This window comes from Lingula anatina, chromosome 1, assembly GCF_051362555.1.
Source record: "Lingula anatina isolate TDL-2025a chromosome 1, LinAna3.0, whole genome shotgun sequence".
NCBI lineage: Eukaryota > Metazoa > Brachiopoda > Lingulata > Lingulida > Lingulidae > Lingula > Lingula anatina.
In genome coordinates, this window is record NC_141767.1 from 17,943,254 (window position 1) to 17,967,247 (window position 23,994).

The 23,994-nt window shown below is 38.0% G+C and overlaps 3 protein-coding genes across 6 annotated transcripts; all 3 read left to right on the top strand.

Moving 5' to 3' along the window:
• Positions 1–852: 852 nt before the first annotated feature.
• Positions 853–6,876, top strand: LOC106178149 (uncharacterized). 4 transcript variants are annotated; one of them, XM_087001137.1, is made up of 7 exons: positions 853–914; positions 1,297–3,057; positions 3,443–3,592; positions 4,242–4,361; positions 4,583–4,666; positions 5,009–5,126; positions 5,448–6,876. In XM_087001137.1, the coding sequence occupies exons 2-3, from the start codon at positions 2,802–2,804 to the stop codon at positions 3,544–3,546; spliced, it is 360 nt and encodes a 119-aa protein (XP_086857263.1). In that variant the 5' UTR covers positions 853–914; positions 1,297–2,801; the 3' UTR covers positions 3,547–3,592; positions 4,242–4,361; positions 4,583–4,666; positions 5,009–5,126; positions 5,448–6,876. The 4 variants fall into 4 exon arrangements, with proteins under 4 accessions (XP_086857263.1, XP_086857264.1, XP_086857265.1 ...); XM_087001138.1 differs by having other exon boundaries at positions 859–2,589; positions 2,659–3,057; XM_087001139.1 differs by having other exon boundaries at positions 859–1,861; positions 1,931–3,057.
• Positions 6,877–8,960: 2,084 nt separating this feature from the next.
• Positions 8,961–14,424, top strand: LOC147764035 (uncharacterized). The gene is made up of 11 exons (XM_087001886.1): positions 8,961–9,000; positions 9,863–9,895; positions 10,154–10,221; positions 10,524–10,637; positions 10,798–10,863; positions 11,170–11,283; positions 11,431–11,496; positions 11,773–11,886; positions 12,797–12,967; positions 13,189–13,761; positions 14,100–14,424. The coding sequence occupies exons 1-11, from the start codon at positions 8,961–8,963 to the stop codon at positions 14,373–14,375; spliced, it is 1,635 nt and encodes a 544-aa protein (XP_086858012.1). The 3' UTR covers positions 14,376–14,424.
• Positions 14,425–14,643: 219 nt separating this feature from the next.
• LOC147764036 (uncharacterized) lies at positions 14,644–23,052 on the top strand. The gene is made up of 11 exons (XM_087001887.1): positions 14,644–15,228; positions 15,472–15,732; positions 16,018–16,449; positions 16,744–17,256; positions 17,428–17,688; positions 17,975–18,409; positions 18,760–19,296; positions 19,640–19,879; positions 20,167–20,610; positions 20,862–21,056; positions 21,201–23,052. The coding sequence occupies exons 1-11, from the start codon at positions 14,644–14,646 to the stop codon at positions 22,668–22,670; spliced, it is 5,373 nt and encodes a 1,790-aa protein (XP_086858013.1). The 3' UTR covers positions 22,671–23,052.
• Positions 23,053–23,994: the final 942 nt, after the last annotated feature.

Genomic DNA, 23,994 nt, shown 5'->3' on the forward strand with positions numbered 1-23,994 from the left:
AATTTGGGGAGAAGGTATGTTGCTCAGAAATTGTCATCAAATTTGTCTGTACATTTCGGAGTCACTGCGTAATACTTATCACTCTTATTATAAAATAAAATGATAAACAAAATAATCAAAATAAAAATATAGTTAATAAAATGTGTATGTTAAAAAATATTTCAATCAATTATGGGCATCACTTTCAAACGCCACTCCCTATTAACAAGTTGACCAGGGACGCCACCATGTGACTTTATATCACTGAAGCTATAAAAGCGCGAAATTTTGAAATTGCGTTCACTCAACGCAGACAGATCTGGAGCAGCGAGGAGGATGCCATGTATTGCGCCCCGTATCAAGCAAAAAGGAAACAGGAGTCAACTCGCATTTCTGCGAATCTTTTCCTCGTCCCAAGTCAACGCATCGCTCATCGACATGTTGTTTCTCGCACACGCAGGCGTCTTTACGGTGGATTCGACGTTTCGTTTAGCTGGCCAGCTAAAAACCTTCGCTTCTCCTTATCCTCGCTCAGGAATCCTCGCTCAGGAATCGTCGCTCAGGAATCGTCGCAGGATACATCATCGGCTCTCTGCTATTGTGGGCTATATTGTTGTAGTGTCACTGTATATGTTTCTGTGCATTCCAGGTTTCTTTACATACATGTACATAGGTAAGAAAAGTCATTAATCCATTTTTCTTTCTTTTAACAGAACTCGATTATAGCGATTCTCGATAGAGCTCCCATTGACAACTGCAAGGGGAAGAGGGCCACATCTACGCTTCAGCTTCTTCGATCAATCCTTGGTGCCAGCAAGTCCTGTCATGGTCTGTCTACGAGGTGGCTGCATTTGGAGAGCGTCCAACGAGTCCTGGCTGCATTGGGGAAGCGTCCAATGCATGTGGTGTTTCACTGTGATGGAAAACGCTTAAAGGTAAGCCATTCTACAAAGTGCTGACATAGGTAGGAAAAGTCATTAATCAGTTTTTCTTTCTGTTAACAGAACTCGATAATGGCGATTCTCAAAGGAGCTCCAAGTGACAACTGCAAGGAGAAGAGGAACACATCTACACTTCAGCTACTTCGATCAATCCTTGGTGCCAGCGAGTCCTGCCCTTGTCCGTCTACGAGGTGACTGCAATTGGGAAGCGTCCATCGAGTCCTGTCATGGTCTGTCTACGAGGTGGCTGCATTGAGGAAGCATTCAAGGCATTTGGTGTTTCACTGAGATGGAAACCCCTTAAAGGTAAGCCTGGCTGCAGAGTGCTGACATAGGTTAGAAAAGTCATTAATCCGTTTTTTCTTACTGATTACAGAACTCGATGATGGCGCTTCTCGATAGAGCTCCCACAGACAACTGCAAGGAGATGAGGGCCACTCGGCTACTTTGATCAATCCTTGGTGCCAGCGAGTCCTGCCATAGACTGTCGACGAGGTGGCTGCATTGGTGAAGTGTCCAGCGAGTCGTGCCATGGTCTGTCTACAAGGTGGCTGCATTGGGGAAGCGTCCGGCGAGTCCTGTCATGGTCTGTCTTCGAGGTGGCTGCACTGGGGGAGCATCCAGCGAGTCCTGTCATGGTCCGTCTATGAGGTGGCGGCACTGGGGGAGCGTCCAAGGCATGTGGTGTTTCACTGAGATGGAAAATGCTTAAAGGTAAGCCTGACTGCAAAGTGCTGACATAGGTAGGAAAAGTCATTAATCCGTTTTTCTTTCTTTCTTTCATTGAGGGAGCGTCCAACAAGTCCTGCCATGGTGTGTCTACGAGGTGGCTGCATTGGGGAAGTGTCCAGCGAGTCCTGTCATGGTCTGTCTACGAGGTGGCTGTACTGGGGGAGCGTCCAAGGCATGTGGTGTTTCACTGAGATGGAAACCCCTTAAAGGTAAGCCTGACTGCAGAGTGCTGACATAGGTTTGAAAAGTCATTAATCCGTTTTTCTTTCTGTTTACAGAACTCGATGATGGCGCTTCTTGATAGAGCTCCCACAGACAACTGCAAGGAGGAGAGGGCCACATCTACACTTCAGCTACTTCGATCAATCCTTGGTGCCAGCGAGTCCTGCCATAGACTGTCGACGAGGTGGCTGCATTGGAGAAGTGTCCAGCGAGTCCTGTCATGGTCTGTCTACGAGGTGGCTGTACTGGGGGAGCGTCCAAGGCATGTGGTGTTTCATTGAGATGGAATCCCCTTAAAGGTAAGCCTCACTGCAGAGTGCTGACATAGGTTAGAAAAGTCATTAATCCGTTTTTCTTTCTGTTTACAGAACTCGATGATGGCGCTTCTTGATAGAGCTCCCACAGACAACTGCAAGGAGGAGAGGGCCACATCTACACTTCAGCTACTTCGATCAATCCTTGGTGCCAGCGAGTCCTGCCATAGACTGTCGTCGAGGTGGCTGCATTGGGGATGTGCCCAGCGAGTCCTGTCATGGTCCGTCTACGAGGTGGCTGCATTGGGGGAGCGTCCAGCGAGTCCTGTCATGGTCTGTCTACGAGGTGGCTGCACTGGGGGAGAGTCCAGCGAGTCCTGTCATGGTCTGTCTACGAGTTGGCTGTACTGGGGGAGCGTCCAAGGCATGTGGTGTTTCACTGACATGGAAACCCCTTAAAGGTAAGCCTGACTGCAGAGTGCTGACATAGGTTAGAAAAGTCATTAATCCGTTTTTCTTTCTGTTTACAGAACTCGATGATGGCGCTTCTTGATAGAGCTCCCACAGACATCTGCAAGTAGAAGAGGGCCAAATCTACACTTCAGTTACTTCGATCAATCTTTGGGGCCAGCGAGTCCTGTCATAGACTGTCGACGAGGTGGCTGCATTGGGGATGTGTCCAGCGAGTCCTGTCATGGTCTGTCTACGAGGTGGCTGCACTGGGGGAGCGTCCAGCGAGTCCTGTCATGGTCCGTCTACGAGGTGGCTGCATTGGGGGAGCGTCCAGCGAGTCCTGTCATGGTCCGTCTACGAGGTGGCTGTACTGGGGGAGAGTCCAGCGAGTCCTGTCATGGTCTGTCTACGAGGTGGCCGCATTGGGGGAGCGTCCAAGGCATGTGGTGTTTCATTGAGATCGAAAATGCTTAAAGGTAAGCCTGATTGCAAAGTGTTGACATAGGTAGGAAAAGTCATTAATCCGTTTTTCTTTCTGTTAACAGAACTCGATGATAGCGCTTCTTGATGGAGCTCCCGCTGATGGCTGTATACATATATTTAATAAAACTGGCCTGGATTGCATTTTTATATTATTATTAAGATGACCTTGACCTTTTTATAATTATGTGACAGTTACATTAAAAATTAAATCGAATCAAAAGTTCTTTCGAAAACTTTAAAAAAACTTATGGTCAAATAATTTAAACATTATGACAAATCTACTTGTCCGAACAATAATAAGTTGAGTCGATGATTATATATTCAATAATACATTATTACACAGTCAATAATAATAACTGGAAAGTGTTGCCGTTTTAGAGAATAAAAGAAAAGGAGATGAGACCCTTGAGAATCGCAATCGACAGCAAGAAGTGCAGAGACCTGATATTGCTGGCTTTGTCTTGGAAGAACACCGTCGATGACTCGAAGGCTTACTTCTCACAGTTTGGTGAAGTCATCGTGGCACAGGTACTCGTTGCTACTCATTAAGATCATTGATATGGGTTTCACGAAAGAAAAGTATCTTTAAAGTTAGTCTTTAATTTTAGACCAAAAAGATTAAAATGGAGCAGCCAGAGTTACTCCTGGTATCAAATGATTGCAATTTCGTTCTTCAAATAAAACTAATTACTATTTTAAGTGAACTGCTTATGCCGAAGACTGCTTTAAATACACAATTTATGGAAATTAAACAAACTAGACAACAGTTCACTCTTGTGCGTACCTTTAAATGTTGAAGTTAAGTCAGATTGATAGAAAACGAGCATCTAATCATAATTCTTAAAAACTAATTCATGCTAAAAGTTAATTTATATTTTGATTTAAGATAAGTTGATAGCATTGTAAAGGCCCTAAACACTTTCATGGGGGCAGCCCACTTAGTCACTCGAAATGAATTCCCTAGATGCTTGACAACTAATGATTTTCATTTCAAGATTCTGGTAGAAAAGCCCTTTACCATGCACTGTTATGAAACGATCCACCGTCACCGTAAAAATGATTACCCTCGGCCATTATCCACTCTTTTGGGATGAACCACTTTTCAAAGTTAGTATATTGGGGGAGGGAGGTAAAGGGAAAAATTAAGGCTATTTTTCCTTTCTACATGTATTTACAGAATTCGATTGTGGCAAATCCAGATAGAGATCCCACTTTTCGTAAAAAGATTCCAGCTGCATGGGGAACATCAGAAGAATATAGCGTTTCTCAGAAATGGAAATCTTCCAAGCCGTAACAGGTAACTCAAGTTATTTCGGAGAATATTACACTAAAGTCATTTTTCACTTTACAAAATTCTTAAGATAAAATTCTTAGCCACATTAACTTTACATCTCCTTTTCACAAGGAAGTGCATCTTCCCCTTGACCCACTTCTAGAATAAAAAATTAAGTTTAGTGAGTTGGGTAGGGAGAACAGGTAAATAGGGAAACTAATGTCTTCTAAATTTCTGTTTTAAAGTTGAGGCAGAAGCATTGGTGAGCGCCTGGCCTGATGATAGTCTTTGCCTAGTTGTGATACCATTGGAATTTAGGAGCCTTTAATGTAAGTTATGGGCCAGGGTAGAGGGTGAACAATTATTCTATAAACTTTACAAATCTTTTGTCAATACAAATTCAATAAACTGGACATTTTGTGCAACGCCAAAGACAAAATTGTTTCAAATTAGACTGTTTGGAAACTGTTGTCTAGCCACTAAATGTAGACATTTTTCTATTTACAATTTATTCAAGGAAATTCATATAGCAGACATTTTAGAATCCAAAAGCTCTTTCAATTTGTCACAAACGTGAAAAAAACTCATTTAAGTGGTCAAAAGCTTTTGTCACAAACTTGTAAAAAAATAAAAGAGAAAGAAATCGCTCACGCCTATCGGCCAACTTTCAGATCTCCATCAGTTACAATGTGACACACGTTGTGTTATCACTAGTCTAGAATACAAGGCTACTACCACCCAATCTCGCCCTCAGTGCTGCGGTTGTGGTACTAAGAGACCATCGTACAGGTAAGCATGTATTTTCAACTGTTTTGTGTTGTTCGGATCGTTAGGCGTTTTCGTAATTCACATTCCTTCTTTTATCTCTCTTATTTTCTAGTCACTTTCTTTTTGTTGAATCTTAGCACTCTCCTAAATCATAATGTGGTTTTCTTGTTTTGTGCCTCAGATATATAATAGAATGAAATAATCGTGTTAAGAACCAAAGTATTATGAAACATCAAAATACTTATTAGGATTACAAGTGACATACATGTTCTTTATTGCAATTACTGCAAGCTTTCAATTACTTTTCATACTTTTGTGTGAACATGTTACATTTTATTGTAGGCTACGAAAGGACAGTTTTCCAGAAATAATGCCTGAACGCAGATACCAACAATCCTAGCCCAAATGTCCAAGATGCGAAACACTTAATGGTGCTAGCAACGAGCCCCTGTAACAACTTTCATCGATGATTGGACGTCCTAGCAGTCTTGTTTTTTAAGGACACAGCTTGTCTGCACAATAAAAAAAATGAGAATGTGGAATGGTAATGAAGAGCAATTTACTAAATATAAGAGGAATACAATCTAATAATGTACTCAAGCCTTTTATGTATTGGGTCACGGATATGGGTCGGGTGTAATTGTATTTAGTAAGTTTTATTTTTTCACTTAGGACAGTGAAACATTGAATTCCAATAGCTTAAGAGATAACTGACTTCAGTGCGTGATCATTTATAATTCCTTAAATGTTCAATTGAATAAGATTAATTGTGGTTCTGTGTGAAAATTTTGTCTGCCTCGACAGTTATTTTAAAAATTAAAAATAGAATATCCAGTTGCTTTATTCACATTCTAAATGCAGATAGGTTTTTGCTCGCAAAGCATTGGTATCACCAACACTTATGGTCGTCTGTGTTTTATTTCAATCTTAGTGATGTAGTCATTTTTCAAATTTGTGCTTTTGATGATGTGGAGTTGTTCGTCAGTATAGCGTTTGAGAAGATCATAATCCGCACACTTCCTTCAACTAACCATCACATCTTTGTAAAGTCCGACTTGATGTAAATGCTTTTACATGAAGAGGTTTTACATTGATAGCTTGTGCAAAATCTATAATGAAATATTTTACTTTTGGGAAAATATTTCATTATATTTTTGTACTCCGTCTGTTCCTCGTGAGGGATGGCTGGGTGCACACAGTCATCTCTCAAGATTGAGGTTCGCACATTACTAACTTACTAATATTATGATATTCTCAAGTGCTATAGTTGACAAATATATCCAATTCATCATATATGCACCTTTTTTTTCCTCCGGACCCAAAAAATCACATTGAAATTTGCATGGACGGTCATACAGTGTAATGTGAAATAAAATATGTCGAAGCAAGCTTTCCGTATTTTATTACTTGTATCATACTGGTAGTTAGATTATATTTGAGAAACTTCTATTCGATTATGTCAAAGTTTAATATCAATCATTGATGTGTCTGGGTAATAATCATATCACCTGAACTATTATATTTTTTATCATGAGTGAGAACTATATCCAAGTTTTGATGTATGCTTTCAGTTGTAAAATATTGAGTTACTTTATTTATGACTTCATCCTCCTAGATGAAGTTAAAATAAGCCTCGGTTTTATTGTGTTAAGACTAGTATATGTCTTAATTGTCTTCAGTACATTTTTCAGTATGTTTCATCTTCTGAAGTACTTTTGAAATTGAATGTTACTGTATATAATAGTTCAATAAAACTATTCTCTAATTTTTATTTTTTGTTAAAAAAAGGCGTGTACAGATGGAAAAATAATCGCTAGACTTGCAAATTAATATAAATGTTGTTGCATGCCTATGCACGCGGCTCCTTTAATTATCGTTCGAAATTATATTTTCAATTTCCCCTTCTCACTTGAACCTTATTTAAGATTTGGCGATTTCTGTCACGTAGATTTCTTCCATAAAACTAGGCAATGCCCAGGTAATAAAATTGATTTTTGGATTTGGAAATAAAACTGCGGTGTTACGTAACTTTTCTCCTGGCGTAACTAGAGCCGATACTTAGACTATCCCGAGTCGTATTAGAGGCCCTAGAATAAACTATCTTAGATAAATATATCCCGCTGTAAATGTAAGAACCCAGCACCTCTTGATGTTAGTGAAGGGGTACATTATGTATTGGGTCGTATCCAGGATTTCCTCGAGGGGGGTTCGTTTTTATTGATTCCCCCACCCCACGAAAAAAAAGCACTTTTCAAAATTCAGTGTGTTGACGGAACGATTCAAACCAAGCATTAAATAAATTATTTATAAATTAATATATTTTGATAATATTGTTAAAACAATAAAGTCATTAAGTTCACGATGCAGGACTCGGATATTTTCGATATGTAAGAATTTTTGTCGCATACTCGATTGACGGACCACATCTAAGATGATCTCGCGACATAATCAGCTATATGGCTGTGTAAAGAAAAGGATCGAAAGTAGGTCGATGGCATTGAAAGTCGCAGCCTCCCAGGGCCCGTTTTTGGGCACTTTTTACTCTTAGTACAGAATTACTGTTTAAATATAAAATTCTGCATACTTCAAGATGACTTATTACCGTTTATATCCACTCTAAGGCAGCCAGTTGGGACATTTGATGCCACTCACGCTTTACCCGTCTTGCAAACATATTTCGATCGTTATATTTCAAATGAATGCAGCTTCACGTCATAAGTTGAACCATCTTTTAACCACCATATTATATTAATCTATATATCAGTGATGTTAATGGCTATAGAGCGAAGTCTCTTTTAAATGATACTGGAAAATTGTACACAAAGATTATTAATAATAGTACTTATTGATAATAGTATTTATTAAAATGGCGAATGAAAATAGAAAATGTAACGAAGACGACTGATATAATTGTATTTGAAAGAAATACATGTAAATAATTAGAAGAGTTGCCGTACGCCTGCATGGCAAAATTTCACAGCTGTGTCGTGACCAGTTGAACGTGATACTTCTACAATATTAAGCCATCCTACTGACAACAAACATGGACGAATAATACGAATTTGCATTTTCGTCTACGCTGCAAAATACCTGATTTAATACAAATCTTACCATAACGCGCACTGCACCCTTTCTTAACTAGCCTTATTATTAATTGTACTCACAATTATAAAGCCATGAAACGGGTAAAGTTTTGTTAAACAAAGCGACATGAACATTCATATAGTAGCAAAGAGAGAAGGAAGGGAACATCGTTTTTCTCTCTTTCTCGATCTTGATCTCTCTCTTCCCCCACCCAAAATTTCCCCCGCGGTTGCACAATTGTAGTTAATATCATATTATGGGTAAAATAACAAAATGAATAAAAATATAAAACAGATCTGAATACTGGAGCCTGCGGGTGCTGTTTTCTTATAGATATCATCATCAGATAGATTAATGTGCTGCAGCAGATACATAAGAGTTATAAATGTGATCCTGTATCGATGACGTCACACTAAACTCGTAACGGGGCGTTGTCATGGCCCCAGTGTCGTACCTATTGTTGATACCCATTGTTCACAACAATACTAACGTTTGCCATATTATTAAAACTATTGTAGAAGTTGACGTCATAATGTACTGACATGACAGGTAGTGACATCACAGATTAGGTCATTTCCATAGATATCGTTTACGAATTATGGATGGTAATAGTGATGGACAAGATGAATCAGTTATATTTTGAAATAATTTACAATGCGAAGTAGCTCGTATCATCACAACAAAATAAGAATACTCTTATTTGAAGGGTTCTCCTTTGAAGAACAATGGGACAAAATCAACAGTGGTCATATTATGATGGTATGTTTCGCTATGGGGCTGCTGTTAGCATGCTTCTTTGCCTTTGTAAAAGGTAAGTCAGCCTTCACTGATGTTCAAAACTATTATCTTAAAAATATGCCTTATATTATATAATGAATTTTTTGTCACTTTTTAAAATATTATGTCCATATAGTTTAGGTCTTATGTGAACGAAACCCTGACAGTCGGAGAGCTGACCGTTGCCATGTGTCAGAATCTCAGCCAAAGAACTGCTGGTGACATATATCCTCTGTGTCACCATGCTCCCCCGGGTTGTCTGAGTAATTTTATTTTCATGTTCCCTCTTGCTTAGGCATACTGCCCCCAGAGCAGTAGAGAGCTGGCGGCATTTCCTTTATCTAAGTGTGCTAAGCCGTCACTCTCAGAGTGGACGGTAATATCAGGGGGCGAATCCAGAATTTTTTGATGGGGGGTCCGGTTTTTTAGGGATTGATAGGCCTCGGATTGCTAGGCCAACACTCACCTCCTCCAGGTTCGTCTGTTGGCCTCGAAAAAAATTGGTGTTTTGGAGGGCAAATGGCGCCATTTGGTACGGTTTAGAACTATAATTTAGCTAGATCAGGAACCCCTGACACCCCCCTAAATTCGCCACTGAATATTACATAGATATTAGAGTAGTATTGCAGAATGCCATTGTCTTCAACCTGGGTGTCAATGAACTGATTCTAATGCCAACTTTATATTTATATGGGATAATCTAACAATCTAGACCCCAGGTATGAGAAAACTGGCGGTCATTTGACATTTATTCAAAAAGGTTTACGTTCGTCATCCGTACAGCCTTGTGATGATTTTACAGTTTAAACCTGCGCGTCTCTTTGTCCTTTAATCAGAAAGGTGCTGGCTATCATTTTATGAAAAAAAAATAACGTGTGTTATTTATTTCTTTTCAGTTTACTGTCTCAAGAAGAAGCAAAGAAAACAAGGTAAGAGTTTAAAACCTGTACTATAGACCAATATATATATATATATATATATTCCTCTTATTTATCTAGATGAGAATATTGTTCGTATTTATTCACGTTTTATGAGTTCAGATAAAGGCACATGTAGCTAAGTGCTCCTTTTTAATCCGGGGCAGGAGGTGCATATTGGTAACCTTCAATCAAGTTCGCACTTTCATCAAAAATGTTGTTAAGTTTTTTGGTCGTTGATTCAGTTAACGTGTTGTTGCTCAATTATAGCCACCCGCAAAAGAACCGCTGCTAAGACGCGCCGCTACAGGAACAACCGTGCGGTCTTGTTGAGACGGGTAAGATTTAGTAAAACAACAGCACTGGTGTTCTTTTCTTACGATAGGACAATATACTTTTAAGTATATTTAAAAATATGCTGCGCCGGTCAAGCTTGGTTGATATTTTTATTATCGTATAATATTTTCAAATCAAAGCGAATTTCATTTGATATTTCCAGCATTATGCAATGGTATATAGAACTTGAAAAGGGAATGCTCTTTGCTTAATCTACGGAAACTAATTATTTAATTTTACCAGGCAGAATTAAATTGTGCAGATGATGAATATTTCTAATAAAGGCACATTTCTAAACATTTAGCCCCACGTTCATGTTGCACGGACGAGAAAATTAAAAGACATGAAAGTTACATGTGTGCATGGAATTTGCAGAATTGTTTTCAAGATAAACAAAATCCAGAATACCCTTGTGCAGGTACGTTTTCTCATAACTGAAGTGGACGTTAGCACTTAGATGATAAAGAATTTATAGTTTGCTTCATTGATAATATACAGATAATATTTGACAATATTTGTGGAAAAAAAACAGGGAGATATGTGTCAGAAGTAAAACGCCTATAATTATTTCACTGTAGGTTCATTCCCTAGTAAAACGGCACATAGAGGAATGGCAGAACCAAAGGGTGATTGCGATTAGAGAGGTGAATATTCTGGTTTAAAGGAATGACATAAGTGTTTCTACCTCAACTTATTGTTTTTATAACAATATTCTTCAAGTCCAATAACAGAACATGCATGCTGAATGGTTATACAGAATGAGAATGCTAAGTATTAGATTTTTCGGTGCACGGATAAGGTACCTGAAAATTGTTATGACCCACATAGAAAACCTTTTTTGGTCTCCCAAACATGAATATAATAGGCCAACTAATCATTCAAGAAGACACGATAGTATATTTAACATCTGATCAAACTTTCAAATGACAGCTATTTTCTTTTCAATTCAGCCCCACGTTCACGTTGAACAGCTACGGAAATTAAGAGACCAGGAAGTAACTCGTTCACTTGAAATATGCAAGCATATAATCAAGGTTGACAAATTCCAGAACATCCGTACACAGGTATGTTATTATTATTATTATTGAAATAGTTGTGAATACTATGACGATAACTTGTTTGATTTATGATAAAATATTGTTACAATTTACAAAGTCCATTTCAAAGACAGATGAATATATGTCATAAGTCATGTAATTCTTTCACTGTAGGTCCACCCCCTGGTAAAGTTCTACTTACAAGAATGGCAGAACTCACGGGTCGTAGTGATCAGAAAGGTTTGTATTGTGATATAAAGAGATAACATATGCATTAAAACTTGATGTTGAGTGATAATATAGAATGAGATGGAAGGCTGATAACCTTCAGATTATTTTTTACGGAGGAGCGGATAGTGTTATGACAATTAAAATCACAGGCTACTTTTCGTGTCGTCCCATAAAATAATATAATAGGACGACTTATTAGTTAAGTTCACCTTAAAATCTATGTGCAAATTAAACAGCAGATCATAATTTCATATGATACTTATTAATATACTCTTCTCAATTCAGCCCCACGTTCAGGTTGAACAGCTACGGAAATTCGGAGACCTGGAAGTAACTCGTTCACTTCAAATATGCAAGCACATAATCAAGGTTGACCAATTCCAGAACACCTGTGTGCAGGTATGTTTTATTATTATTATTATTATTGAAATAGATGCGAATGCATAGACGATGAATATTTATTTGATTGATTATAAAATAATTGTAAATTATCCAGTGTGAATCTTTTAAACAGATGTATATATCAGAGGTAATGTAATTCTTTCTGAAATACATGTTTTTATGAAGACATAGCAGTCTTGGTGAGTGACCAGTTATTCAGAACTAAACCATATAATTAGAAATAACATAAAATAGGTGGGGAAAATCAGATATGATACCTTTAACCAAGGGATGTTTATTAAATTGAAAATTGCAGAATATATGGGGTTTAAAAAAGAATAAATCAAAATTTTCGAATTTAGGTGAATAATTTGATTGTTCAGCATACCAAAAAACCAATCACGGCCAGAGTCGTCGTCCAACAGACTGGCGGGAAGGAAATCGAGTTGGGAGATCAGACCCTTCTCACACTACAGCATCAGATCGAAATCTGCCATATTTCAGCCTCTCTAATATACGTTGATCCAAGCATCATTTTATCAAGACGGCCCGGTAGACGAAGACATGCATCATACAGCATAGATGTAACAGATCCTACCATTTTACTGATTGGACATGTTACTAAGGAACAAACATCAAAAGAGACGAGAGAGCCAAATGTCGGGAAGCACGGGGTTCCGGTGGTTCAGCGTCTTAGCAGAAAAAAGCAGATTAAATCCAGCCCGAAAAACGGGACAAAAGCACTACAGGTACTACAGTAAATGGAAGCAAATAGTTATCGTAAATAACCATATGATAAAACTTAAGGACAGGACCCAGTGACGTTATATCATTGCGACTAATGTCTCTCTCAGTTTAAGAAAATAACTAACTAATGATATTTGGAATGTGTATATTCAATTTAGTGACTTTTTTATATGCATTACAGGTGGCGGAACCTCAGCCCGCTGTAGCCAAAGACAGTTTATCAAAAGTGCGAAAAGAAACACAGAGAAATGAGGGAAAGAGAAACAAAAATGCTAAAAACCCCGATATTCCAGTGGTTAAACACCTTAGCAGGGAAAAGATTAAAAACATTGCCAATAGGGTCATAGACCAGGTAAAGGAATTATCAGAAATATTGGATACTTAACGTCTGTTTAAAATGATTTTATAACATGCTCATGTTAAATTAATTTGGTGCAACGGGCGAGGTTAAGGTAAGATACAGGTCTCATCAGCGTGGTGTCATTGCGACTTTATGTTCCTCTCGGAAAAGAGAATAACTAATAACTAATGTTTGGAATATGTATAGTTAATCTAGTGATATTCTTATTACAGATGGAGAAAAAGAAATCCCTCAATCTACCATCAAAAAAACATGCAGTGACCAATGCTAGCTTTTTAAAAGTGCAAAAGGACAAGAATTTAAAGGTTGCTTCTTCGGCAGATGAGAAGGACAATGACCTGTTTAACCTTTCTCTTGTAACCCAAGAAGCTGTAATGGAAAATGGCTTTTTTCAATTGCTCAAATATGATCCAACAAAAGAGACTGGCGGTGTATCTAAAATTCCAAAATCTAAGAAGAAGCGTGGAAACGGAAAGAAACCAACTATTTTGATGAGAACTTCTTCTCTACCCAAATACAAGTTCATGCCACAAAACTCGGAGGCACCACTTCCTGAAATGCCAGCACCTAAAGTTACAGCTGTGGGCGACACCGAGCAACATAGGTCCTTCTGTCCGACACTTCCAACAGTGGCGAGCAAACCCGAATACAATGCTGAGGACAGCATCAATCAAAATGTGAAGAAAGAGGACTTAGGCCCTGTGTGTGAAGATCCGTGCATCCTGAATAGAACATCTTTTGCCTCTGAACAAATAAAGATTAAACCCACCTTGCCAGAAACTGAGGTAAGCAATTAAAGAAATGACCCCCATCTTTTCCTTTAAGCAGCTTTGCCTGCTGTGATATAAGCGATAAATTAGGTATCATGAGTTATAATACATATTGTTATTAGCAACATTCTTAGTTTTTCTTTAAACATATCTTATGCTGAAAACGTCCGTTATAATTCACTATTTTTCATTTAACTTTTCGTCTTTTTAAAGTACCCGCTGTACATATGATCAGTAAATTAAGCCAATATCAATTATTGATGTCTTATGATAAAATTTTGTTCATTAAAGGTTTTCATCTTTATAAAGAACTTGTATGCGTGATTATTAACAAGCCATCATTAATTATTAAGGCAAAGACCACAAAAAGCCTTATGAAAAAAACTGAAACCAAAGAGTTAAGTGAACCAGGCGTCTCCAAAGCCAGAGTTGTTACTGTTGACAACAAAAAACAATTGATAAAAAACACATATGGCAAAAAAGATGTAGCGGATAGTCTCCATCAAAATGCGAAGAAAGAGGGTTTGGGTGCTACTCCTAACATCCCGTGCATCCAAAAATGCTCCTCTTTGACAACGAAACAAATTAAGATTGAAGTCACTTTGCTGGAATCTGAGGTAAACAATTGATGACAGACACCATTTCCATTTAGTTAATAAACATACGTTTCTGGCTTTCCTTAAACCAGCTTTGTCATATTTGCATCTTCTATTAGTAGTGGTACATTTCATACATTTCATGGCTAATAAATGCATAAGTCCTGAAAGTAATTTTTGTCAAAATTTTTGCTAAAGAAACTTTTGAAGAAAAACTGGCAATGATCTTTGGTTCATTTTTGCTATTTCATCATTTTCAGAACTTGTTATTTACTTGATCATTAATGAACACTTACTGATAATGTTTGGAATATGTATATTTTATCTTGTGACATTCTTATTACAGTTGGAGAAATCGAAGACCTCCAATCTGCCATCAGAAAAATATGTTGTGACCAAAGCCAGCTTATTAAAAGTGCCAGAGGACACTCAGGAGTTCGACACAGCAGCTCTGGCAGATGTAACCAAACAAGCTCTAACAGAAAACGACTTTCCTCCTTTGGCCAAATATGATGCACCAAAAGAACCAAAAGAGACTAGTAATGGAAGGACAACTCCCAAACAAAGGAAGAAACGGGGGAACGGAAAGAAACCAATTGTATTGGTGAGAACGTCCCTGCCCAATTACAAATTTATGACACAAAATTCGCAGGGACCCCCTTTTGAGAGACCGGCACCTGAAGTTAAAGATGTGGCCAATGGCTTGCAACAGGAGTCCTTCCATCTGACACTTTCAACTGTGGTGACCAAACCCGAATACAATGCCGAGGACTACGTCAAACACTATGCGAAAAAAGACGATATGGACCAAGTACCCTGCATCCAAAATAGTACATCTATGGCCTCTGAACAATTATGGATCCAACCCATTAGGCCGGAAACTGAGGTAAGTAATTCAGGAAATATCACGTCTTTCACTTTTAACAGCTTTGATATAGTTGCATGCTCTGTTATAAAGAATTAATTGGATTTCATGGGTTATAATACATATATTGATAAAATCAACATTCTTAATGTTTCTCATGAAATCTACTGCTGAAGAGGCACGTTATAATCTAAAAGCTTCTCATCTTTATAAACGCAATTGTATATTTGATCACCTATATGCCATTATCATTCATTGCTTTAGGCAAAAAACACCAAAAGCCTAATGGAAATACCTAAAACCAAACAGGTAAGGGAACCAGGCGTCGTCAAAGCCAGCGTTGTTACTGTTGACGAAGAAAAACAGGTCAAAAGAAGCACTGATGACGGAAAAGGGGAAGCAGATAGTGTCAATCAAAATAAGAAGAAAGGGGGACGAGAAACGAGTAAAATTCCGTGCATCCAAAAACGTTCCTCTTTGACAATGGAACAAGATGAGATTGAACCCACTTTACAGAAAACTGAGGTAAACAGTTAATGACACACACACTTTTTCCTCGGGTTACAACCATACGTTTCTGAAGATAATCTTACCAGCTATTTGTGATATTTGCATATATTTAATAATAAGTGGTACTATGCATTTCTCAGAGTCATAAGTACATAAACTCTTATAAGTATTTTTTGTCAGTATTTTTTAAATTCTTATGAGAAAGACCTAATTGTGAACTTTCATTCTTAAATTTGTTTTCATTCTTTTGTAGAACTTGTTATTTACTTGATCATTAATGATAAAATCTTATAAATATAGGCCAAGAAAATCCAGAGCTGTTTGCAAGTAGCTGAGACAGAACACCCAAGAGAGCTTGACATCATCAAACCTGAAGTTCCTATGGCTAAAGACAAAACACAGTTTGATAGCAACACGAAAGAAGACAGGAAAAAAGAAACACCGCAAAGTCAAAGTGAGACCATGAGTCTTTCTGTTTCTCCTGTGGACATCGATCCAAGCATTATTTTGCTAAGACAGAGTTTCCATGGAAAAACACTCGTCTTCCCTGACAATGTCGTGTCCTCCATCATAGAAGACTTGATAGACCCTAGCATTTTATTGATGGGACCTGTATCTAAGGCACAAACATTGGAAGGGACGAAAGAGCTTAATGTCAGGAAGCACGAAGTTCCAGTGGTTGAACATCTCAACAGAGAAAAGCTGGTTAAAACCAGTCCCCTGGAAAACAAGGTAAAAATCCTTCTTTAAATGAAATGCGATAGGTCTCGTAAATTGCATATTTGGCGGTTGTAGGCTTTTTTCATTCTTTTGACTCGAAAGCCGTCGTTTCCTAAAAATAATTTTAAGCATGGCCATTTTAAATGAATTGGATCAGATGCCTGAAACTCAGGTGAAGGCAAGAAACAGGGGTTAGTGACATGGTGTCGTTGACATACGTACGCCCTTTCTCGATGAAAAAAAACTTCTAGTAACTTATAATATTTGGATAATTTTTATGTAAGAGACTGACATTTTTTATTACAGGGAGAAAAATCCAAGTCCTCCAATCTTCTAGCAGAAAAAGAAGTTGCGGGAGAAGTTGGCTTATTGAAAGTGCGAGAGGACACAGTTTTTAAGGCAGCATCCTCGGCAGGGGTCACACTAACAGAAAACGACTTTCCTCCTTTGGCCAAATATGATGCATCAAAAGAACTTAAAGAGACTGGCGACGAAAGGACAACCGCCAAACAAAGAAAGAAACTTGGAAACGGAAAGAAACCGATTGTATTGGTGAGAACGTCCCTGCCTAATTACAAATTTATGACAGAAAATTCCGGGGGATCACATTTTGACATACCGGCACCTAAAGTTACAGCTGTGGCCGACTCAGTAGAACAAAGGTCCCACCATCGGTCACTTGCAACTGTGGTGAGCAATCCCGAATACAATGCGAATGACCGCGTCAATCAAAATGCGAAGAAAGTGGATCTGGGCCAAGTATCCTGCATCCAAAACTCCAAGCAATTAAAGATTGAAATCACTTTGCCGGAAACTGAGGTAAGCCTGTACACATGATCACTAAATTAAACCAATATCAATCATTAAAATGTTATGATTTGATTTTTTTTTTTTTGTCATTAAACTTTTTCGTTTTTATAAAGAATTTGTTGCACGCTTGATTATTTACAAGCCATTATTATTATTATTATTATTATTATTATTATTAAGGCAAAGACCACAAAAAGCTTTATGGAAATCCCCGAAACCAAACAGTTAAGGGAACCAGGTATCGTCAAAGCCAGCGTTGTTACTGTTGACGAAGAAAAACAGGTTAAAAGAAGCACTGACGACGGAAAAGAGGAAGCGGATAGTGACAATCAAAATACGAAGAAAGAGGGACGAGAAACGAGTAAAATCCCGTGCATCCAAAAACGTTCCTCTTTGACATCGGAACAAATGAATATTGAAGCCACTTTACTGGAAACTGAGGTAAATAATCAATGACACATACCCTTTCTCTTTGGGATAAAAGCAATTTCTGAAGTTCATTTCACCAGCTTTGTGATATTTACATCTTCTATTATTAGTGGTACAACTCAGTTCTTGGGTCATAAATACATACAGTGCACTCTTTTAAATAAATTCTCTCAAGATTTTGTTTAAAAATCTGATGATGAAGACTTTATTTTGTTATTTGATTCATAAATAATTTTCTTCTTTTTTATAACCTGTTGTTTTCTTGGCCATTAATGATGCAATTTCAATTTTACTATAGGTCAAGAAACCCCAGAGCTGTTTACAAGAATCTGAAACAGAACAGCCAAGAGAGATAGATATCCCCAAAGATATTATGGTGAAAGACAAAACACAGTTTGAAAACAGTACGAGAGATGACGGGAATAAAGAAATATCACAAACCCAAAGTGAGACCTCGACTCTATCGAATTCTCCCTTAGACGTCGATCCAAGCATAATTTTGCTGAGACGGAGTTTCAATGAAAAACCACTTGTCTCTCCAGAAAACCTCGTCTCCTTGAGTAGCTTAGATTTGGGAGATTCGAGTATTTTATTGATGGGACCTGTATCAAAAGAACGGTCATCAGAAGGGGAGAGAGAACAAAACGTTAGGAAGCACAGCGTTCCGATGGATGAACCTCTTCACAGAGAAAAGCATGTTAAACCCAGTCCGACTAACGGAATAAAAACTCAGGTGCGACATTAAATGAAAAACAAATGATATCATAAATTGCATATTGATTTTAAGTTTGCATTATTATTATTTTCGCTCAATTATTTATGTTTTCGCTCAAAAGCCATCGTTTTTTTAATTATTTGAAAATTGATCATTTTCATTGAAATGGATGATATGGTCGAAGCTCAGGCTAAGGCAACAGATAGGGGTCAGAGCGTGCCATTTCGACACCAACGACGAATGCCACCCTTGGACTGAAGAAAATAACTACTAGTGACTAATAACATTTGGGATATATATATATATATATATATATATATATATATATATATATATATATATTAAAGCTACTGACATTTTTATTACAGACAGAGAAATCCAAGTCCCCTTATCTGCCATCAGAGAGACGAGCTGCGACAAAAGCCAGCTTATTAAAAGTGCGAGAGGACACAAGGTTTAAAGCAGCAGCTTCGGCAGATGGAACCCCTGAAGCACTAACGGAAAACGATTTTCCTCCTTTGGCCAAATATGGTCAATCAAATGAATCGAAAGAGACTGGCGGTGTAAGGAAACCCTCCAAATCGATAAGGAAACGTGCAAACGGAAAGAAACCAATTGTATTGGTGAGAACGGCCCTTCCCAATTACAAATTCATGACAGAAAATTCGGAGGGCTCAGCTTTTGAGAGACCGGCACCTAAAGTTAAAGCTGTGGCCGACAGTGAGCAACAAAAGTCTTTCCGTTCGGCACTTTCACCTGTGGAGACCAAACCCGAATGCAATGTCAGAGACTACGTCAATCAAAATGCGAAGAAAGAGGACCTGGGCCAAGTTCCTTGCATCCAAAATAGTACATCTTTGGCCTCTGAGCAATTGAAGATTGAACCCACTTTGCCGGAAACTGAGGTAAGCATTTCAAGAAATGACATCCAACTTTTCCCTTAAGCAGCTTTGGCTGTTCTGTTGTAAGCAATGGATTTGATTTCATGAGTTATAATATCGGTATCAGTAACATTTTTAGTTTTTCTTTAGAAATCCATGGCTGAAGACGTGCGTTATAACTTACCTTTAGCTTGATTCATTAATAATATTTCAGTTATCAAAAATACTTGTGCGGTTAATCAGTAATAAACCAATATAATTTGTTAAGGCGTGATGATATTCATTTTGTCCATTGCTAGTTTTCGTTTTTTTTTTTAACCGTGTTGTAAACTTGATCATTAATAAGCCACTGTCAATCATTCATTAGGCTAGGAACACCAAAAGCGTTATGGAAATACCTGTACCCAAACAGTTAAGTGAACCAGGCGTCGCCAAGGCCAGCATTATCACTGTTGACCAAGAAGAAAAGGTCAAAAGAAGCACGAATGACGGAAAAAACGAAGCGGATAGTGTTAATCAAAAAACGGAGAAAGTGGGGCAAGTAACGAATAAAATTCCATGCAGGTCGGAACAAATGAAGATTGAAGCCACTCTGCTGGAAACTGAGGTAAACAATTAACGAGATATACACTTTTTCTTTGGGTCATAACCAATCGGTTCTGGTGTTCGTTTAACCAGCTTTGTGATATTCGCATCTTTTATTATTAGTGGTACAATACATTTCTTGGGTCATAAATACATACACTCTTATAAGTACCTTTTCACAAGGTTTTCCTTTAAAATTTTATGATTGAACCTTATAATGTTCTTTGGTTCTTAAATACATTTTCATCCTTTTCCAAAATTTGTTATTTACTTGATCATTAATGACACGATTTCAATTTATTAATATAGGTTAAGAAACCCCAGAGCTGTTTACAATTATCTGAATTAGAACCGTCAATAGAGCTAGTCGCCTCCTCGACCGAAAAAGTTACGGTTGAAGACAAAACACAGTTTGGTAGCAGCACGAGAAATGACGGGAAAAAAGAAACGTCACAAACTCAAAGTAAGACCCCGCGTCGTTCGAATTCTCCTATAGACGTCGATCCAAGCATTATTTTGCTAAGACGGAGTTTGGAAGAAAAACCACTTGTCTCTCCAGAAAATATCATCTACTTGAGCAGCTTAGATTTGGGAGATCCAAGCATTTTACTGATGGGACCTGTATTAAAAGAACGGGCATCAGAAGGGGAGAGAGAACAAAATGTTGGGAACCACGGCGTTCCGATGGTTGAACCTTTCAACAGAGAAGCGCGTGTTAAAACCATCCCGACAAAAAGGGGGAAAACCCTGCAGGTACGACATTTTATGAATCTGAAAAGCTATTGAAAATTGTAAACAATCACAAATCCTTTTATAAAAAATTATTTTAAATGGGGCCATTTTAATGAACTGAATGAGATAGACGGAGTTCTGGTTAAGGCAAAAGGCTCAGTGACATGGTATATTTCGATCAAATGTACCATATGCCTCCCTCATGTTAAGAGAACAACTGACGTAAGATGTTTGGAATATGTGAATACAATCAAGTGTCTTTTTTATCATAGGAGGAGAAAGCCGAGCCACAAAATCAACAATTGGGAAAACAAGGTGAAAGCAAAGGAAGCTTATTGAAAATACGAGAAAAAGCACAGAGAAATGCAGGGATACGAAACCAAAGTGTTAAAAAGCCATATATCCCGGTGGTTGAACACGTCAGCAGGGAAAATATTAAATCCTTCTCGAAAAGGGTGAAGATACAGGTAGGACTACGCCATAAATGGAATACCCTTACTCTAGATTTGTTTTGAACCTTTTCTGATTTGTTGGCCCTTGCAATTTTATCATAATATTAAACATAGCCTTCATCGATTTGTGTTATTAATCTACTGTCATTTTTGTTATAGGCAGAGAAATGTTTTAACCTGGTGTCAGAAAAACAAGCTATGACCGAACATGAAGCACAAAGATCAGGATGCATGATGAAGCCAACAGTTAGCAAGCAAGGCGTTCTGGCGGATGGAAATCCTCCAATGGAAAATGGGCATAAAGATGTTACTGGACCACGATCGAAAAGGAGAGTCCACACTCCATTTTTCAATCACGCAGGCAGCGAGCTTAGCGTAAATGATTTGGCCATAAAGCAGATCAAGATCGAACCCTCTGTGCTGCATACTGGGGTTAATTCAGAGGTCGACATAAGAGATATGAGCCCCAATCGAAAGGAGGAAAAAAATAAAGCAACGCTGGAGCGTCAAGATTTAGAAGCATGTAATAATGGAGGAGCAAAAATGACCAAACCCGAGGAAGATTTAACAAAGGATAAAAGGGACGCTCATGTACAGAGAGTGACACCTTTGCCAGAGAAAGATCAGATAGAATCGACGTCAATCCAGAAAGCATGCTCCTCTTTCACTATACGCGAACGATGTTTGGAGGACTTAAGTACATGGTACTGTGATTTGTATCTTACAGGGGGACATCTAGAACTCATCTATATGAAAAAGTTCTACGAGTACCAGGAAATGAAGTCTCGACGTGATAAACTCTTATGTATATTTCATAACAGCCTGAGACATGTCAGAACTTTAGCCTGTTTAGCTGAAATGAGAGTTGGGAATAAACACAGTGATGGAGATTCAGAATGTTTAAAGACTGCTAAAACAGTTAGAGAAAAATGGAAGAGAGCAGCTTTTCGAGCGCGACATGCCGCTTTGCGAGAACTTGCTTTAATCTGGGACAAAGCAGATTTTACCGAAACTTCAATTAGTCGTGTTCCCTCTCTCTCTTCGGTTACTTGCTCGTCCATTGCCCCAGAAGAGCAAATGTTGGACAGGCGGACGTCTGACGCCTCGGACATAGGCACAAAACGATACATAAGTCGACAGCAAGACGCTGCTCTTCGTGATTCCGAGGAATACAACAAGAAGGCATACTTTCTCAGTAATATGAAGCTCTATAAGTTCGTCAACTTCTTCCAAAGACAGTATATTTTAGAGAATGATTACAACGTGGCTGACTTAAATTATTCAGACTGGGATATAATCATCAAATGTCAGCAAGTACACGAAAGGAAGATAAGAAGTTCAAAAATTGAAGGCGGTGTTTCTCCCGGAAAGGAGCGTAAACGCCAAACACCCTGTCAGGAAAAGAAGGCGCCCACTTTGCAAAAAGACACCACCCCTGAACAGAGAAATATAGATTTAATCCACGCACAAACTTCTGTTGAAACAACACCGTTGCCTTCAAGTGAGAGTGACAATTGTAATGGAAATGAAGCAACCGGACAACAGATTAATACAATAAAGCAAAAGAAGGGGAGAAAGAAAGCTGTTGTTCTTTTAAGTACGTGCAGTCTTCCACGTTATAATTTGTGAACTACAGACTTTATCCTGCTAAAATCTTACTCATTATTAACTATGTAGGACATTTTGTGTGTCTGTGAGTGAGTGTGTGTTAATTATCAGTTTTGAGAGCAAAGTTACTCATAAAAAAAATCTGCATAAGAGAACGACATAATATTTTCACTGAACACAGTGGCAGGAATTTTTAATGTAATGACAGTCATGCCGTTTTCCTTATCTACATCTCAGTTTATTAAGTTCTGTTCCCATTGACAGTTTTCAATTATTTATCTATAATATTTAACTATATATTTTTTTGTAAAATATTACTACTGATCTACCTAATGTATTAAAATATGATTATTTGACTTATTACTTGTTTACAAATGTTGAAACTTTAAAATTACGAAATAAAATTTGAATCGATTTCTACCTAGTTGTTTTGATCCCACCTTTTAAAATATACAGTGAAAATAAGAAAAATAGTTTATTCAGCTTATGTATAGAATGTTTGTACATTAGAAACTGATTTCTGTCTTAAAATAAACGTGATAGGTAGGAGTACGTTTGAAATATAAATACATTATATACTGACAGTCAATGAAAACGCATCATTTATTTATCAAATAATATGTTAAGTTCCTTTGGCACATTAAGAAAACAGTTTTCGTGTGAAATATGACCCATTATTCAGTCACACAAGGTGAAATAAAGGTCAGAAAAGAGCATTAAAAAAAATCATTAAAATGCAAGGTCACGTGATCAGATCTCTTTGGTTCCGCCCAGCCTCCAGCATCCCCAAGGCCCGCAGTCGCTCTTCCAGTGTCAGACGTGGCATCACAGAACTTTTTTGTCATGTGTCATACTGGATTTGGTGACTACATTAAATAGGCTTAATATATTGAACCTGATTAATTCACATCAATCAGAAAAAACACATGATTTTGTAACACTACCAAAGGCAATTCCTTACGGCCTGCTCTCCTACTTAAGGCATATCTGAACTTTAAAGATATTATTAATCAAACCGCCCTAAAAGATCTACAAGATCTTTTCAAAAATTTCGGGGGAGGGGGGGGGGTAATTCCCCCTTACAACCCCCTCCCCCCTCAGCCTATAGCCACGCATATTATACAAAAACGCTATGATTATATGACGCCGGGCGACGGGTCTAAGTAAATAGTAAGTTACGTGATATGAGATAGCATTAAGAATATTGGCGCGGGAGGAGGGTGTTAAATGTTAGGTCCGGTGCCTGGTTTCAGTAATCATGTTAACTATACAATGGAGTTTCGTTAAATGTGGTTCTTGGCTTATTTTATACATATACAAATGTAAAAGATTTACTAACCATTTT